This window comes from Nyctereutes procyonoides, unplaced genomic scaffold (genome assembly GCF_905146905.1).
Source record: "Nyctereutes procyonoides isolate TBG_1078 unplaced genomic scaffold, NYPRO_anot_genome, whole genome shotgun sequence".
NCBI classification, from domain to species: Eukaryota; Metazoa; Chordata; class Mammalia; order Carnivora; family Canidae; genus Nyctereutes; species Nyctereutes procyonoides.
The window spans coordinates 6,952,382-6,972,755 of record NW_026575126.1 but is presented as its reverse complement, the minus strand read 5'-3'; the positions used below and the strand labels follow the sequence as shown (position 1 = coordinate 6,972,755).

The 20,374-nt window shown below is 35.5% G+C and overlaps 1 protein-coding gene across 1 annotated transcript; it reads left to right on the top strand.

Annotated features, from left to right (window-relative positions):
- The first annotated feature begins 1,941 nt into the window (after positions 1-1,941).
- Positions 1,942-20,024, top strand: ASB17 (ankyrin repeat and SOCS box containing 17). The gene is made up of 3 exons (XM_055339392.1): positions 1,942-2,342; positions 17,826-18,105; positions 19,818-20,024. The coding sequence occupies exons 1-3, from the start codon at positions 1,942-1,944 to the stop codon at positions 20,022-20,024; spliced, it is 888 nt and encodes a 295-aa protein (XP_055195367.1).
- The last annotated feature ends 350 nt before the right edge of the window (positions 20,025-20,374 follow it).

Sequence of the window (20,374 nt, the reverse complement as noted above, 5' to 3'; positions counted from 1 at the left end):
ATACAAAGCACTTGTCTGGTATAGTCTAAGTACATAAGAACTCAATATATGTTAGCTACCATTATTAATTAGTAGATTGTCTCGTGAATATGTCTTTGATGTTTACTATTAGTAGTGGCTTTGATTTTTTTTAAGCTAAAAAAAATAAAGCAGTACTGATTTGACTTAGTATGTTCCAGTTACTTTATTCAAAGTGAAAATGACTTTTTTTCTGATTAAAAAATACATATTTATTGACATTCAAATCATAAAGGAAATTATAAAGCAAAATGGAAAAAATTAGTGAAATCTATACATGCAGAGAAATACATTTTTATGTTAATGACATTTCTTTTTATTTTCCAAAAGCAGGATTAATCTACTATCTGTGTCTTTTTGAAATATAATTGTAGAGCTCTTATTTCATAATAGTTTCTATTCATAAACTAGCCATAAAAATGTAAAAGTAACTCTCTCTTTTTTGGGAAGCAGAAAGAGTAGAGGTAAAACATCTGACACCATCTGCCTGTGTTCAAATGCCAACTTTACCACTTATTAGAACTATCATCTTGGGTAAGTCACCTAGGCTACGCATCTTAACTTCCTTATCTGTGAAGTAGAGTTGTTATAAGGATTAAAGGAGTTAATAGATAAAGTACTTAAAATAGTACTTGGTACATAGTAATACAGAAGACTTAACTATTGTGATAAAAGGTCAAAGGTACCTATGATATGTTGCTATATAAATATAAAGCAGCTCATAGAACCAGTTATGTGTATTATTCCGCTTGTATAAAGAGAACAAAGTACACAATAATATATCTATTTATATATATATATATAGATAAGCATAAAAATATTTAAAAGATGATAACATTAAACTGTTAACATGCTTATCTCAGGAAGAATTTTCACTGGCTCCATATGCTGCAATGTTTTACAAACTTTATGTAAGAAATCAATAAAAACAGTCCATTTGAAAAATGTATTTTTTTTGGAGTGGAGAAAATATAAAGAGAAAGAAAATAGAGGAAAATAACAAAACTCTTGGTTTTCAGAAAGATGACAATAGTTATTAGTTCTTCCTGCTATTCCAGGAAAAGAGAGTTTAGAGCTTACAGAGAACTAAATTCACTATTAGTGGAAGTATATTATAGTAAACCCAAAGTTATAATTTCTCTTTACTAAAGAGACATTATTTTCTGTGATTTCAAGAAAAATATTCAAAAGAAGAAAATATTTAAGTACCTTTAAAATTGCTAATAAACATACCTAAGGCTATTAAATTTAATAGAGAGGTGGCTGAAGCATAAACTAAACAATCCTATTTCCCCTTTATTTTACTGGGTCAAGACAAGAATGCCACATCCAATTTGAAACACCTTTAATGTCTAAACTGTATATGTTCTGTCTAATTTATAGAGGAAGAACGTCTATAAAATTTTAAATCCTAAAGCAAAGTTTCCAAATGTTGTTTAATATTGAATGACAGCTTTTCTGAGAATGATTACATGTTTAAGTGAGAATATGCAGTACTCATGGAGAACAGGAAAGCCTAAAATGAATCATCAACCTGGTTATTAATATTATTTTGTCTAATGTACAGACTGTGCTTTCAGTAACTCACAAAAATACACCGTGGCCTGAGCTGAAGTTTTAGATTTAAAAATATTAGCTCTTGGGATGTTATACACACCATTTATGTTCAATATGACTCTCTCAAATGTTACCAGTTACATATAATATCCCAAATTTCTGACCTATGCTGATGACAGATCACCATCTATTGTGATGTCATCCAGTACTGTATGGTACTAGTTCATATGATATTTTTTCTGGCTACAGTTTAAAGGGCACTTCCTGTTTGTGGAGTAAAGCCTACCACATTATCAAAATATGTAACGGAAGGATCACAGTATGACCTCCTGTGATTTTATTTCTGTATTGTTGCCTTAAATAGCGATGAGTAAATCTTCTAAATTATGTCGTAAGACTTCTTGTCCAAGAAGCAATATATTCTGCAATCTCATTGACAAAATTGTTAAAAGACCATCCTTGCAGTTTTTGGGACAGTGGGGATATCACTGTTATGAACCTAGGATTTACAGAACCCTGGCAAAAATTCTGAGGTATGTCGACTTGGATGGGTTTGACATTCTACTCTCAGATTATATTGCATTTGTGGAAAAATCAGGATACCGTTTCGAACTAAATTTTAATCTTGAATTTACTGAAATATGTGTGAATACAATTCTGTACTGGGTATTCGCCAGAAAAGGTAATCCTGACTTTGTGGAGTTGCTTCTCAAGAAGACAAAGGACTATGTTCAAGACAGAAGTTGTAACCTGGCACTGATATGGAGGTAATAATCTCATATTTTCACCATAAAAGGAGAAAAATTGCTTTTTAGATTATATTACTACTTTTTTTTCTAAAATGAATATGCATAGTGGCTATATATGGATAAGGAATACTGACTTGATTGCTCATTCATTGGTTCACTCCTTTATTACTTCATTATTTATTCAATAAATGCTTCCTTATACATACATTATTATGTGCCAATAAATTTCTAGTGGTTCTGCTCTATAAAGTTTACATGTTAGTGCTCAAGGTAAGGGCATGTTAGACAACTTAGATTTCTCTTACTAGACAAAGACATTATTTTGGGTAAAACTGTGATCTCTTCTTCTTGGAAATCTTAATAATGCTAATACTAATACATATATCTATAATACGTACATAAAATGACTTTCAAGTAGAATTCAGAATATATATCCATATTCACTTAGTAGTAGTTATCAAGCATAATAATTCACTATTTGTATGTTAAACATTGATAAATTTGGCTCCAAAATCTCCTTGATTTAGCATAATGAAGTCAGGTACCTGATTCAGTCTGTTATAGAACCAAATTTTCATGTAGTCTGAAATGTCAGTCTAGCTAATGAATACTACTGGGGATCATACAGAATGAAATATTTAATGTGACCTCTTTGTACAAAAAGTCCAAAATACAGATTCTAAAGTTACCTAGTTTGCACTGACTCTAATTCATGCTATAATTTTAAGTACTGGTTTGATTAGAACCAATGTGCATTTGTACGTAAGAGGCACTACACTAGCTAGGCACAATGATAGGTGCATGTATGCGCTAGAAAACAAGGCAGGTAAAATCAGTTCAGGACTAAACCAATCGACATTCTGCCTGAAGCAGAGTTCTCTTGATTGTGTATCACTGTGATCCTGGAGAACCACTAGATTGCTTTCCTTAACGATCACCCAAGTACTGAGCAGGGGCACTTGATGGGATGAGCACTGGGTGTTATTCTGTATGTTGGTAAATTGAACACCAATAAAAATTAATTTATATAAAAAAAAAAATTTAAATGGGAAGCAAAAGGGGAAAACTGAAAGGAGAGGAAGGAAAATGAAACAAAGAGAAACACATGCTGGGTTATGATATAGTGCCATTAACAACTGTCTTAAGTGACAGTTCTAAAATGAAGAAATTTTGACTTAGATACATCCACAAGGTAAAACACATTACTGGTCAATTCTACGTACCACAACATCATCTAGATCTTTGAGACTCATAGTTTTATTTAGATTCACATGGGGCCTAAGGGTTCACTAGCAAACTTCCACCCTGGGCAACAGCCTTACATCAACCATCCCTGGCTGATGCTCAGATGGTCTCTGCTTGAACACCTCTAGTGGTAGTTACCTATTTTGTGAGGTAAACCATTCCTTTCCCCAAGGACCTGTTTCCCAGCTATACGTATCCTGTTTCCCTCAAAGACTTTACCCAGTCCCATGACTTTAGATATTATGTATGTGCCAATGACTCCCAGTCTTTCTCTCCAGCCCTGACCTTTCCTCTGAGCTCCAGATTCCTTCTATATAAAGTTGTCTACTCAACATCTCCACAAAGCATCTCAAACTTAACAGAAATAATATTAATCTAACTCACTCTCTCCCTGTCAAAATGCTTCTTCCCCTGAATTCCCTACCTGATTAATAGCCCCTTTTGTTCTATCTTGTTGCTCAAGAGAGAAATCCAGAATTTATTCTTGATTCTTCTCTTTCTTTCATCAACACATTAGCAAGTCCTTTTGACTTGTCTCTAAAACATATCCTAATTACACTTTTAATTTCCTCCATTTCTAACCTAGGTGAAACCACATTCATCTCTTGCCTCCACAAGTGCTATAGGCTGCCAAAGAGTCTTTCAGCTTTCACTCTTCCCTCTCAACCCCTGTAATCTATTCTTGACTCAGAAGCCTGAATGACCTTATAAAAATGTGAAATATGTTACATCACCTATGCTTAAAATCCTCCAAATCTTTACCACCACAAGTGGAATTAAATTCAAACCTTATACTCATTTTTTAAAAGTCCTACATGAGGGGCAGCCCGGGTGGCTCAGCGGTTTAGCGCCGCCTTCGGCCCAGGGCGTGATCCTGGAGACCCAGGATCGAGTCCCACGTCAGGCTTCCTATATGGAGTCTGCTTCTTCCTCTGCCTGTGTCTTTGCCTCTCTCTTTCTCTCCTCTCTGTGTATTCTCATGAATAAATAAATAAAATCTTAAAAAAAAAGTCCTACATGATCTGGTCTCTCACTATAGTAACAAAATACAATCTCAGATCATTCTCCCCCTTGAACACTATATCCCAACCACACAGACCTGTTTCTTGAACATCTTCCATTTCATTCCTGCCTGAAGGTCCTGTAATGACTGTTACCTCAAAGTGAAATAAGTCAGACTGAGAAAGACAAATATATGATTTCACTCATATGTGGAATCTCAAGAGCAAAACAAAGGAATAAATAGAGAAAAAGCAGAAACAGACCCATAAAGAGAACAAACTGATGGTTGCCAGAGGGAAGGGGGGAGAAAAGAGTGATGGGCAAAATGAGTGAAGGAGAGTGCGAGATACAAGCCTCTAGTTATGTAATGAACAAGTCATGGGAATAAAAGGCGCAGCATAGGGAATGCAGCATAGGGAATGATATTGCAATGGTGACAGATGGTAGCTATGCTTGTGGTGAGCACAGTATAACTTGTAAACCTGTTGCATCACTGGGTTGTACACTTGAAACTAATGTAATATTGTGTGTCAACTATACTCAAGTTTTTAAAACTAGAATTTAAAAAAATAATACAATAATAATAACTGTTCCCTCTGTCTGGAAATCTCTTCACTCAGATCTTCCTAGGACTAGTTCTTTTTTATCATCTGGAACACATTATAAATGTCCTCTCTTCAGAGAGGACTTTTCTGGCCTCACCATCTAAAGAAGCCATTCATTCAATGTCATAACGCTATTTTTATTGTCTGCACATCAATCACTATATGCTCATTTGCTATTGCTCTTTTTTTTTCATTGATTTCTTTGTTCACTATCATTAAAAGTAAGCTCCATGAGAGAAGAAGCCCTGACTACTTCCTCAACATTGAATCCTCAGTGCATAGAACTATGTAGATACATGCAAGAGCTCAGTCAAGAATTTGTTGAATGAAAAAGTGAATTTTTATGCTGCTTTATTAGATTCTTACTCATCATGCACTGAAATCTGTCTCCATTTCTCCAGTTCTGCCCCCAGAGCTATGGAGAACAAAGTCTATTTCCTCTCCCAAGTGAAGACCTCTCAAATATTTGTCCTCATAGTGAATACCTTGTTTCCTATTATGACCTCATAATGAATACCTTAAGTTTCCTATTATCTGTTGTTTATTCCTACAGCAGCATTTTTGTCACCTTCCCCAGTATATACTCCAATATGATACTTTCTCCATTATAATAATGAAGTATCTAAATAGGTCCCTGGATGAGAGAAGATAGAACTAATGAGGGAAAGGAACTTAAATCTGTTCATTTTTTACAACAAACTTTCAATCGTAATCTAAATGCCATTGTATGACATACCATAAGTGGTTAAAGAGATGATGTTATTCAGTTAAGATAATAATCATTTATTAAGCATTTCCTTAAGTGCCAGGCACTCTGTTACTTTTTGGGAATTCAAAAACAAAACAGCCATATTTCCTGATTTGGGGGATCTCACAGACTAGTAAGTGAACCATAAACATTATACTATAAGGGCAAAAATAGAAGCATGTGCTGGTAGAAAGAACAGAGAAAGAAGTTGTTAACACTATTGGAAAGCAGCAGATATTTGAAAAAGCTCTCTAGAGGATTCTTAAATTGATTTTTAAAAGATGAAAGGGAGTTTTCTCTTCCTTTCCCTTGAAGAAATAAGATCTAGGCAGAGGCAGGATGACTAAAACCAAAGGAGATACAAACAACATGTTGATTCTAGTGATTATAGACAATTCTGCAACTGCTAGAAAGTAAGATAGGAAATCAGGTAGTAGTAAAAGATGAAGCCTGGAAGTGAAAGTGTGAAGTACTTTGTAGGACAAACTAAGGAATTTGAAACTTACACCATGAATGATGCCTAACCAGTGAAGGTTAGACTTGTAGTATGAAAAGATTCATCAGCGCTCATTTGAAGACTCAACTGTAGGAAGGGAGACTGGGACTAGAGGCAGGGAGACCAGTTAGTAGACTGCTCAGACATTCCAGGTACAGTGGCAGCTCCAGAACCTGAACAGAAAAAGAACTGTGGGAAGCAATCTGGTGACTGGAGAAGTTGCTTGACACTGAATTTGCATAGTAGGCACTCTGTGCTAACTTAGCTTCCATGTGTATTTATAATAGTTTTAGGGAAAGAACTAATTCTGCTCTGCCACCATCTTCTCCAACTTCTGGCTATTCTTTGATACCACAACTGTCCAGGTAAAACATAAAGAGAACTTAAATAGCAGTAGAGGAAAGAAGAGATATTATTAAACAGAATAACAAAATAGTGATTAGAAGCAGACCATCAAAAAGAGAGGAGTTAATTTCAAATTTCTAAATTTTAAGACTTGTTGATAGCTGTATTAGTTTTCTTCTGTTGTAACAAATTGCCACAAATTTAGTGGCTTAAAATGATACAGATGTATTATTTTTTAGTTCTGGAGGCCAGAAATCCAAAATGAGCCTACTGGGCTAAGATCAAGAGGTCAGCAGAGCTAGTTCTTTCAAGAGGCTCTAAAGGAGAATGTGTTTCCCTGCCAGATTCTAGAAGCTTCCTGTATTCCTTGGTTCACGGCCTCTTCCTCCATCTTCAAAGCCAGCACTGTACAGTCATAGCTCCTTCACTGGCTCTGCTTATCTTGTTCTCTGACACATCTTAGAAGGGCCTTTGTGGTTACACTGGGTCCACTTGCATAATCTCCCATCTCAAGATCCTTACCCTTAATTACATCTGCAAAATCCCTTTTGCCAGTATGAGAGGCCATTATCCAGCCTACCACAATGGTCATGCCAGAAATCTATCACGATTATTACAAAGGACTTAAAAATTCAGTTTGGGACATAAGAGTTTGCATTACCTAAGGGATAGCATCATCCTTGATGTCTCTGTCTCTTACATTCCACATCTTATCTGCCTGGATATCTGTTGGTTCTGCCTTTAAACAATATACAGAAATCTGACCATCTCTACTGCTATTGCCTTGTACTCAGTAACTTTCCTCTTCCGACCCATAACAAATTCTCAACAGAGGTAAGATCATGTTGCTTTCCCATTCAAAATCTCCAATGACTCCTCCATTCCATTTAGAGTAAAAGATGGAAGTCCTCTCAGTGATCTACAAGGCTCTACATAATGATATCCCATTATCTCTGTCCTTGTTTCCCACTACTCCTCATGCTTTTCATTCTTTCAGCCACGATGGCTCCCTTACTCTTCCTTCCCTCACTACTCCAGAAACACTGCTTCCTGAGGATCCTCAAATAAATAGTTAACTTCTTCATCTCTTTCTTCTTTATTCAAATGTTACCTTTCAGAAATGCCCTCTCCTATCATCCTATTTAAAATTGTAAAATGTCCTCGTACATCTGTCCCAACACTTCCATACTTCCTATTCTGGTCTATTTTTTTTTCTTATCAAATCTTCTGACATATCATAAAATTTGCATTTTGCTATGTTCATCCTGTACTGTTTCCCCTCACTACAATCCAAGCAGGCATCTTTGTTATGTTCACTCACATATCCCAAATGCCTAAAACAGTACTTGGCATGCAGTATACATTCAATAAATATTTGTTGAATAAATTAATAGACAGTAATTGAAGTTATGGTCATGGATGAAACTGCCTGAGGACAAAAAATCAAAAGAAAATTAGTCAAAAGACCACATATTTACTTAAATGTTAAGGGCAGAGAAAGAGGAACCAGTAAAAGATGGTTGAAAAGGAACAGCCAAAGAGGTAGGTGGATAACTGGGAGAAAATAGCCCTACTAAGTTAGGATAAAACATGGTTCCATTAAATATCAGACATAAAATTATGACAAAGGATCTCTTAAATTTGGTGGCTAAAAGCTAAAAGAGAAGTAGTAGGAAAAAATAGAAATAATTAGTATAGCTATAAAACTGAATCATTCTCTGCATGTCTATATGGAAATATTATGCCCCATTTCATAACCATATATGACAGGTTTTCAGATACAGAGGGTTCAGTTCATTAACTTCACATTTAAAAACTAATTCTTGCTGTGCTTGCCTTATTCCATCCATATAAGTACTGTTATAATTAACTGTCAGTACAGATTAAGCAAATTTTGGTTTACAGTAACATGCTCTTTAAACATGAGGATTAATCATGTCACTTGGGTACAGATTAGACTTTTAAATCTCATTTTAAGCCTATTTGGGTTTTAGTTATGTTTTCAACATTTTTGGCCCAAAATTACTTCTAAGGGTAATATCAATCTTAATTATTTTAAAATTAACTAATATCTATAAATCTTACCAAGGACCATTTATGGTATCTTTGTCCCCTAAGTCTCCTGAATTCCTATACTTAAAATACTGCTAGTCAAATATCTTAAGAGTGAGCAAGTGGTTCAAGATGGTAGGAGAGGGATCCCTGGGTGGCGCAGCGGTTTGGCGCCTGCCTTTGGCCCGGGGCGCGATCCTGGAAACCCGGGATCGAATCCCACATCGGGCTCCCGGTGCATGGAGCCTGCTTCTCCCTCTGCCTGTGTCTCTGCCTCTGTCTCTCTCTCTCTCTGTGTGACTATCATAAATAAATTAAAAAAAAAAAAAGATGGTAGGAGAATCCTGAACTTCCTCCAATGAACCCAACAAATCTACATCTATATATGCTACAATTCCCCCTTAAAAAAAAACAAAACAAACAAACAAACAAACAAAAAAAAACCAACTAGCTGAACAGATCCTCCACAGCAAAAGATTAATAGACTGGAGCACCTGGGTGGCTGAGTCAGTTCAGTGTCCAACTCCTGATTTTGGCTCAGGTTATGATCTTAGGGTCCTGAGGTCAGAGCCCTGCATAGGGCTCCATACTGGGCTTAGGGCTTAAGATTCTCTCCCTCCCTCTTCCTCTATCCCTCCCCATTCCTCTCACCTCAAGAAAAATGAAAATAAAAAATAAAAATTATTTTATTTTTTAAAATAAAAAATTAAGTAGGCCATATTAAATGGGCTAGGGAAGCAGAGACATGGTCTAGCCAAAAACCCCACCCCCAGCATGCCAACCCACAATTAGGAGGAGTTGAGAGGGATCTCACAAATACAGAGGTTCTCCCTGAGAAGCAAGGTGTTTATGCCCCACATCAGACACTCCAACCTTTGGGGCCTGCACTGGAGAGATGAGCCCCCAAAACACCTGGCTTTAAAACCAACAGAACTTATGTTCAGGAGAAATAGTGCTGTAGGAAATGGAGATACTACTCTTAAAGGATCCACAAGTAGACACATTTACTTTGGGACCTAGTACAAAACCTAACATTATACCTAACGAATACCTAATCCTAAGATATTTGCCAGAAGGGCAAAGCCTGTTGAGGCTCTCCAGGAACAAAGGCATCTTTTCAGCATTCTCTCTCTTCTTTCCTGGTACTGGCACAGGAAGGTACCATCTTTGCACCTTCCCTCTACCTTACTGCCTACAAGAAACTCACTTCATATGTAAGGACACACACAGACCAAAAGTGAAAGGTTGGAAGAAGATGCTTCAGGCAAATGGAAATCTGCCCACCCATCCCAGTAAGAAAAGCTAGGGTAGCTATAGTTATATTAGATAAAATAGACTTTAAAATAAAGACTGTAATAAAAGACAAAAAAAATGGGCATTATATAAATGTAAAAGGGTCGATCCCAATAATAAGATATAACATTCTGCATTCAACACAGAAACATCTAAATATATAAAGCAAGTATTAGCAGACCTAAAGGCAGAAATTGACAGCAATAAAACACTAGAAAGGGGCTTTAGTATACTACTTACATCGATGCATTGACTATTTAGGCAGAAAACTAATAAGAAAGTATCCTTAGATGCTCAACTTTATGGTCAACTAATATTCGATAAAGGAGGAAAGACTATCCACTGGAAGAAAGACAGTCTCTTCAATAAATGGTGCTGGAAAAACTGGACATCCACATGCAGAAGAATGAAACTAGACCACTCTCTTGCACCATACACAAAGATAAACTCAAAATGGATGAAAGATCTAAATGTGAGACAAGATTCCATCAAAATCCTAGAGGAGAACACAGGGAACACTCTTTTTGAACTCGGCTACAGTAACTTCTTACAAGATACATCCACGAAGGCAAAAGAAACAAAAGCAAAAATGAACTATTGAGACTTCATCAAGATAAGAAGCTTTTGCACAGCAAAGGATACAGTCAACAAAACTAAAAGACAACCTACAGAATGGGAGAAGATATTTGCAAATGACGTATCAGATAAAGGGCTAGTTTCCAAGATCTATAAAGAACTTATTAAACTCAACAGCAAAGAAACAAACAATCCAATCATGAAATGGGCAAAAGACATGAACAGAAATCTCACAGAGGAAGATATAGACATGGCCAACAAGCACATGAGAAAATGCTCTGCATCACTTGCCATCAGGGAAATACAAATCAAAACCACAATGAGATACCACCTCACACCAGTGAGAATGGGGAAAATTAACAAGGCAGGAAACCACAAATGTTGGAGAGGATGCGGAGAAAAGGGAACCTTCTTACACTGTTGGTGGGAATGTGAACTGGTGCAGCCACTCTGGAAAACTGTGTGGAGGTTCCTCAAAGAGTTAAAAATAGACCTGCCCTACGACCCAGCAATTGCACTGTTGGGGATTTACCCCAAAGATACAGATGTAATGAAATGCTGGGACACTTGCACCCCAATCTTTATAGCAGCAATGTTCACAATAGCCAAACTGTGGAAGGAGTCTGTGGAAGGTGTCCATCGAAAGATGAATGGATAAAGAAGATGTGGTTTATGTATACAATGGAATATTATTCAGCCATTAGAAATGATAAATACCCATCATTTGCTTCGACGTGGATGGAACTGGAGGGTATTATGCTGAGTGAAATAAGTCAATCGGAGAAGGACAAACATTATATGTTCTCATTCATTTGGGGAATATAAATAATAGTGAAAGGGAATAGAAGGGAAGGGAGAAGAAATGGGTAGGAAATATCAGAAAGGGAGACAGAACATAAAGACTCCTAACTCTGGGAAATGAACTAGGGGTGGTGGAAGGGGAGGAGGGCAGGGGGTGGGGGTGAATGGGTGACAGGCACTGAGGGGGGCACTTGATGGGATGAGCAGTGGGTGTTATTCTGTATGTTGGCAAATTGAACACCAATAAAAAATAAATTTATTATTAAAAAAAAAGAAAGTATCCTTAGTTGACACATTAGACCAAATGGACTTAATAATATATATAATAAATATAATAGTTATATATATATACACACACACACACACAGAATATTGCATACAAAAGCAGTAAAATACACATTCTTCTCAAGTGTACATGGAATATTCTCCAGGACAGATTATATGTTAGGCCATAAAACAAGTCACAATAATCCAAGAAGATGGAAATCATATCAAGTATGTTTTCCAACCACAATGGTATGACACTAGAAATAAATTATAAGAACACTGGAAAAATCCCAAATATATGGAGATATAAAAATGTGGTACTGAACAACCAATGTGTCAACAAAGAAATGAAAGAAATCAAAACTTATCATGAAATAAATTAAAATAGAAATACATTTTATCAAAATCAATGAGATGCAGCAAAAGCAGTTCTAATAGGGAAGATTATGGTGATACACACCCACCTAAAAAACAAACAAAAAAAGCTCAACTAAACTAACTTTATACCAAAAGGAACTAGAAAAAGAAAAATAAAGTTCAGTTAGTAGAAAGAAGGAAATAAGATCAGAGCAGAAATAAATGAAATACAAACTAAAAATAAAATAGACAAGATCGGGGTCTGGGTATCATGTCCCACATCAGGCTCCCTGCCAGGGCCTGCTTCTCCCTCTCCCTATGTCTCTGCCTCTCTCTGTGTCTCTCATAAATGAATAAATAAAATCTGAAAAAAATACTACATATATAAAAAAAAATAGAAAAGATCAACGAAACTAAGAGCTGGTTCTCTGAAAAGATAAACAAAACTGACAAAACTTAGCCAGACTCAACAAGAAAAAAATCAGAAATGGGACAAAAATTAACAACTGATACCAAAGAAATACAAAAAGATCATTAGAGGCAATTATGAACAAGTATACATCAGTAGATTCAACAACCTAAAAGAAATGGATAAGTTCTCATATACATATAATCTTCCAAGACTGAATTGTGAAGAAATACAAAGTCTGAATAAGCCAATTACTAGTAAGGAGATTGAATCAGTAATCAAAAATCTCCCAATGAATAAAAGTCCAGGACGAGACAGCTTCACTGTTGCATTCTACAAAATATTCAAAGAAGATTTAATACCTATCCTTAAACCCTTCCAAAAACTGAAAAAGAGGAAACACTTCCAAAATCATTATACAAGTTTAGAATTACCCTAATGGCAAAACCACATGTGGACACTGCAAAAAATAAAATTGCAGGCCAATATCCTTGATGAACATGGATGCAAAAATCCTCAACAAAATATTAGCAAGTCAAATTCTGCAATATATCAAAAGGAGGATCATACACCATGATCAAGTAGGATTTATTTACAGGGATGAAAGGATGGTTTAATACCTGCAAATCAATCAACATAATACACATTAAGAAAGGAAGGATAAAAATTACATGATCTCAATATTTGAAGATAAAGCATTGCCAAAATTCAACATTCATTTATGATAAAAACCCTCAACATAGTGGGTATAGATGGAAGGTACTCCAACATCATAAATACTATACATGAAAAACCCACAAATAATATCAAACCCAATGATTTAAGATCAGGAACAAGACAAGGAGGCCCACTCTCACCACTTTTATTCAACATAGTATTAGAAGCCCTAGATAGAGCAATTAGGCCAATAAAACAGAAATTAAAATAAATTTAAAAATAAAATAAAGTATATCCAAATTGGGAAGGAAAAAGTAAAACTGCCACTATATATAGATGACATTATATTATATATAGAAAGTCCTGAAGACTCCACCAAAATAGCTAAAACTAATAAATTCAAAAGTTGCAGGTCAATATACAAAAATCTATTGTGTTTTTATATACTAACAATGAATTATCAGCAAAATAAATTAAGAAAATCTCATAAAATACTTATGCATCAAAAGAATACAATACTTAGAAGCAAATTTAACCAAGGAGGTGACAGATCTGTACTCCGAAAACTCTAAGACCCTGATGAAAGAAATTGAAGAAGACACAAATAAAGATATTTTGTGCTCATGGTTTGGAAGAATCAATATCATTAAAATGTCCGTATCACCCAAAGCAATTTACTGATTCAATAATCTGTACCAAAATTTGAATGGCAGGAACACCTAGGTGGCTCAGTGGTTGAGCATCTGCCTTTAGCTCAGGTCGTGATCGCAGGGTCCCACATCAGGGTCCCCACAGGGAGCCTACTTCTCCCTCTACTTATGTCTCTGCCTCTCTCTGTGTGTCTCTCACAGATAAAGAAATAAAATCTTTTAATAAAATTTTTGAATGGCCTTTTTTCACATAATTAGGACAATCCTAAAATTTGTTTTGAATAAGAAAAGATCTTGAATAACAAAAGATCTTGAATATCAAAAGTAGTCTTGAAAAAAAAGATAAAAGATAGTAATCACAACAGCATGGCATAAAAATAATCATACAGATCAAGGGAACAAAACAGTGAGCCCAGAAATAAACCCATGCAAATATGGCTAATTAATTTTATAAAAAAGAAAAAAGACAAGAATATACAACAGGGAAAGGATGGTCTCTTCAAAAAATAATGCTGGAAAAACTGTCAGATGCCAAAGAATGAAATTAGACCACAATCTCATACCACACACAAAAATTAACTCAAAATTGGCTGAAGACCTCCTTGTAAGGCCAGAAACCATAAAACTCCTAAAAGAAAACACAGGCAGTAAGTTCCCTGACATTTTTCATGGCAATATTTTCTGGATCTGACTCCAAAGGGGAAAAAAAATGTCCATTCAGATCCTCTGCCCATTTTTTAATAGAATTTTTTTTATTGAGTTGAGTTCTTTATATATTTTGGATACTAACCCCTTATTAGATATATCATTTGCAGATACTCTTTTTTCCACTTAGTAGGTTGCCTTTAATTTTGTTGCTGGTTTGTTTCCTTCACTATGCAGAAGCTTTTTCATTTTTCATTTATTTTTACTTTTGTTATCATTGTCTTGTTGGGTCCAAAAGCCATAAAACAAATTTAATTACATATATATATTTTTTTCCTGGAGAACAGTAAAAAAAATCAACAAATACTTGTCTACTTCAGGCTAAGCATTATTGTAGGCATTCAAGAATTTATTTATTTATGAGACACAGAGAGAGAGGCAGAGACACAGGCAAAGGGAGAAGCAGGCTCCACGCAGGGAGCCTGACATGGGATTCAATCCCTGGTCTCCAGGACCATGCCCAGGCCAAAGGCAGCACTCTGCTGAGCCACCTGGGTTTCCCACCATTTAAGGATATAATAGCAGATTCAACAGACAAAAATTGTTGCCCTTGTGGAGCTTACATTTTTTTTTGCCCATCTTGCCCACTCATTTATTTTGAAGATGAGAAAATGAACGATTAGTAATGTTGTTATCCAAAATGATAGGGGCTTAATGGAGACATGTGCAAAGTCATGAGAAGAGGAAGGAAGGTCAGGTCATCACAGAAGTCTCCACAAAAGAGGTTATTAAACAGAGTCTAATATGAGGAGCAAGACTTGTCCCAGAATTGAAGAGGGATAGAAAGAACATATACAAATCAAAGAACTGTGAAAAAGTTGGATGCAATGGTGGCTTGGGAAAGCAAATATACCTGTAAGCAGGACAGGGAATCCAGAAGGAGAAGGGGTTTAGTAAGAGTTCAATTTGGGATATATATATTGGATATATGAAAAAGATGGATGTCTCAGGCAATACTGATCCGGAGATGATTCCAACAGAGAATGTCTATATTTATATATGGAAATTAGAAGGATATGAATAGTAACACTGGCAGCGTTACAACAAAAACTCAACTTAATTTCTAACATGCTACTCTGAACTACACCATACTATTTTTTTTATCATGAAAGCTTGGTGTTGGGATCCCTGGGTGGCGCAGCGGTTTGGCGCCTGCCTTTAGCCCAGGGCGCGATCCTGGAGACCCAGGATCGAATCCCACGTCGGGCTCCCGGTGCATGGAGCCTGCTTCTCCCTCTGCCTGTGTCTCTGCCTCTCACTCTCTCTCTGTGTGACTATCATAAATAAATAAAAAAAAAAAATTAAAAAAAAAAAAGATAAAAAAAAAAAAAAAAAAAAAGCTTGGTGTTTCAACACTCAATGAAGCTTGGGAGATATACTAGTTGGTCTAGTGATTTTTAAACTGTTCCCTTTGGAGCTCCTGACAAGGGAATCACACGGGGGAGGTTTTCAGGACTTCTCTCAACACACTTCACCCAGAAAACATTTCTAACACAAAACATTCTTTTTGTATAGCTAGTTTAGGTGTAACAATCCTCCAATGCTGCTTTATGCTTGTAAATGAAACATAACTTCTAATCTTTTTATTGATTAACACCTGCTAATCCTTCAAATCTTAGCTCTAGGATAACCTATAAACAATGGTTATTCCACTGCCTCTCCTCAGTGCTTCACAGTATACCAAGCATGTTTCTATCATAGCCATTATTATTTTGTATTGTATTATTGAATTACTTGACCATTTCCCTTACTAGACTGCAATAAGCTTCTTGATATAAAGGACTGTATCTTTCATCTCTGTGTATCTAGCACTCAGTACACCCTGGGCAAGCGTTAAATTAATTAATGAGCAAATGAATACATAAATGCATAAGGAAACTAAGAGTCAAAGAGGCTGACTGATCCAAAATCATAGAGCTAGTTAGGAGAAACCAAACCTAGAATCTAGAACCTTAAATCTCCATTTTTATAGCATTATATTGTGTTGCCTCCCCTCATTAATTAAATATATCCTATCTTAAATTCCTTTTTTTTTAAGATTTTAATTATTTATTCATGAAAGACACAGAGAGAGGCAGAGACATAGAGGGAGAAGCAGCCTCCCTGTGCGGAGCCCGATGCAAACTTGATCCCAGGAACCAGGATCATGACCTGAGCCAAAGGCAGGCACTCAAATACTGAGCCACCCAGGAGAACCTCCTTTTTGAATAATGCTCTCCTTGCTCTGCACAGTTGTCCAAACCAGTATTTATAGTTTGTGTGCTGTTCTGCAAAACATATTAGTATCTTATTAGACCAATCAAAAGAATTCCAGAGACAAAGGATCATAAATAAAATTTCCCTTTCTTTAGTCCTAAAGCCATTTTTATTTGGCTAAATCAAGACTTGATAATATAAAATTTTCTGTGGTTAGCTATGCAATGTCCTATCTACACATTGAGACCAGTACATTAGCAAACATAAATATCTATTAAATGAAATAATTGCAAGGACCACATAAAATCAGAAAAAAAATAAAATTTTCACTGCTTAAACCTACAAATACCAATTCTAATTTTATTAAAGTAAAAAAATATATATAGAATTAAGATAGTTGCACTTATTCCTTTCTCATCTAATCTCCAAACTCAATTCATGACTGACCAAGAAGATGATGAACAAAAAAGTATCAAAATGGTCACATAATTTTATTCTATTAATAAAGTGAAATTTAAGAGAGCGCCTTTTTACCTTCTCTGTTTTAAATTTTCCAGAGTTACATCAGTTTTCTAATACTGGTTCTAATGACAGCAGGATTTCTCCAGTGAGCAACATAGCTACTACCACTAAAAACAAACACTCTCCATCCATTTAAATTTCTTTGTTTTTACAAGTGCAAAGTTTAAATGTGTAATAGGAATTTTCTTATTGACTTCCAGTTTGGTCTAGATTCATGGAGTAGAAAACTCTTTTTAGGGCACCCCAGGTGGTTCAGTAGTTTAGTGCTGCCTTCGGCCCAGAGTGTGATCCTGGAGTCCCGGGATCGAGTCCCATGTCGGGCTCCCTGTATGGACCCTGCTTCTCCCTCTGCCTGTGTCTCTGCCTCTCTCACTCTCTGTGTGTCTCTCATGAATAAATAAATAAAATCTTTTAAAAAAAAAAACCTCTTTTTAAGACATACATAAAGGTAAAAGTGCATTAAAAGCTATTTAAGACATTTAATACTTAAGAGAATACTATTATTTTCCCATTACTGTTAAGACAACTTACAATTCTTAGCTCTATATTCAGTGAAGCTTTTGTTTGGTCCACAGAACTTTTACACCAGTGTACTGTCCAAGCCCACTAAGTGGCATCACACCTCTACTCTATGTAGCTCAGACAAGACAATCTAATATCTTAAAAATACTCCTGCAATATGGAATCTTAGAAAGAGAAAAAAATCCCATCAACATTGTGATAACAATATTGCTCTACCCTTCAAGAGTGAGAATAATGGTTGATCATGAATTGGTAGACATCCAGGAAGATGCCAAAACATGTTTAGTGCTGTGTTCCAGAGTGCTTTCTGCCATTTCAATCAGGGAAATAGAGGTAAGCAAAATATTATTCTTGGGTTTGGGCTCAAATATTGATCAATTTTAAGATAAAACTGTGAGACAAGAATGAATTTGATTTTTAATCTATGAATTATATCCAGTGAAAAATTAATAATTGAGTGCAGGCTTATAAATTAAAAATAAGTAAAATCTAAATTATCTTGAACATTAGTCCCTTATTTCATAATCTTGTCTTCTAAATAAATAATTTTAAAAGTTAAATTTATGGTTTATTTTAGTAGTTACTAAGTAGATGTATCTTATTATTATATTCTGATTACACAATAACCTGCGTTTATTAGGATCTCTAGGTCTTAAGAACACCCTAAATAAAAAATTTAACAGAATTCTTTACAGTACAGTATTTTTAAATGAGTTGCATTTCTCCTCACAAATACATGCCAAGATATTAAAACATAAAAACTTAAAATATTTGTGCAATTGAAAATATCTATTCCTCAGTTCTGCGAGCAGAGACTATTTCATATACCCTAGAAATGATCCCAAGCATTGAGCTAAATACTTGGTGATAAGGTACTAAACATATACCATATATTCTTTGAATAGCTTAGGACTGAATAAATAATTTTAAAAAATTATATATCAGGATGCCTGGATGGCTCAGCGGTTGAGTCTCTGCCTTTGGCTCAAGGCTTGATCCCGGGGTCCTGGGATAGAGTCCTGCACTGGGCTCCCCGGGGGGAGCCTGCATCTCCCTCTGCCTGTGTCTCTGCCTCTGTCTCTGTCTCTCATGAATAAATAAATCAATCTTAAAAAAATTATATATCATTTAAGTACCATATGGCCTACAGATTATAGGTTCTACTGCAGAAATAACTCTGTAATACAGCAATGTATTTTAGTCCTAAATCAACTTAATTAACATTTAGCTTCTAGAATTAAATCTTTAAAAAGGGGTACCCTAACTGAAACTTAAAAATTTATCTTTTCATATAGATAAGTCTCCTATCAGGATTTTTTTTAAGATTTTATTTATTCATGAGAGACAGAGAGAGAGAGAGAGTGAGAGAGAGAGAGAGAGAGAGAGAGAGAGAAAGAGAGAGAGAGGCAGAGACACAGGCAGAGGGAGAAGCAGGCTCCATGCAGGGAGCCCGACGTGGGACTCCATCCCACATCTCCAGGATCATGCCCTGGGCTGAAGGCGGCGCTAAACCGCTGAGCCACCCGGGCTGCCCCCTATCAGGATTTCTTATGGTTTTGCAGTACAAAGTTTTATTCTACAATGTTTGGAATCACCTAGGGGGCCTTGTAGGATTTATGTTGTCTGCGCCTAACCTCAGATGAACTGAATTAAACTTTCTGGAGTAAAACCTCAGCATTCATATACTTTAAAGTTTCCTGGATAATTCTGGTGTATAGCCAAGTTGACAACACTACTCTGGAAGGAGAAGCTGATAAAACATAAGTGTGTGATCTGTCTAAAATAAAAAAAACATATACACATTCATAGTTGTAAGAAATGTTTTGCGTCCTTAGACATATTATTTAAACTTTATATATCACTGTGAGAAATAAAAGGCAAATAAAAATACTTGCCTCAGATAAAAAAAAAAGCTTTGTAAAAAATATAAGGGTTATATAAACTTAAGATCTATTTTCTGAATTAAAATACAAAATAAAAATGCTAATAATTTGGAATAACCAATGATTAATATTACAAAATTAAAATATTTCCTCTTTCTTCAGACGCAGCTAAGTTTAGGAAGACGTCCAATTATTTCTAATTGGCTGGACTACATTCCTTCAACAAGATACAAAGATCCATGTGAACTATCACATCTTTGCAGAATAACCATTAGGGCTCAACTACTAACCAACAATATGCTACCAAATGGAATATTTTCACTTCAAATACCGGTTCGTCTACAGAAGTACCTGAATTTAGAAAGTTAATACACATCTTTCTCCTGAGTTCTTTAAGGATACTCACCATTGTATGGTTTAGAAGTTAATAAACTATTAACTTCATGCAAAATTGTATTGCACTGAATATTTCATTAGAAAATATAATTTCACAGGACACCCTAAATCAATCCATTTTAAATCAGTATATGGCTCTGCCCATTACCTTTCTATACAGTGGAACAAATTATATGCTTTTTGTTATATTTTAGATTTACCCTTCTAATCCACTCTTAAAAGGTTTTTTTTTTGTGTGTGTGTGTTAGAGCATTATTGTTATCTGTGGAAATTTTGGTCATATTAATGTTCTGAAGCTCCTACTATTAGTGTGTTCTAAGCTA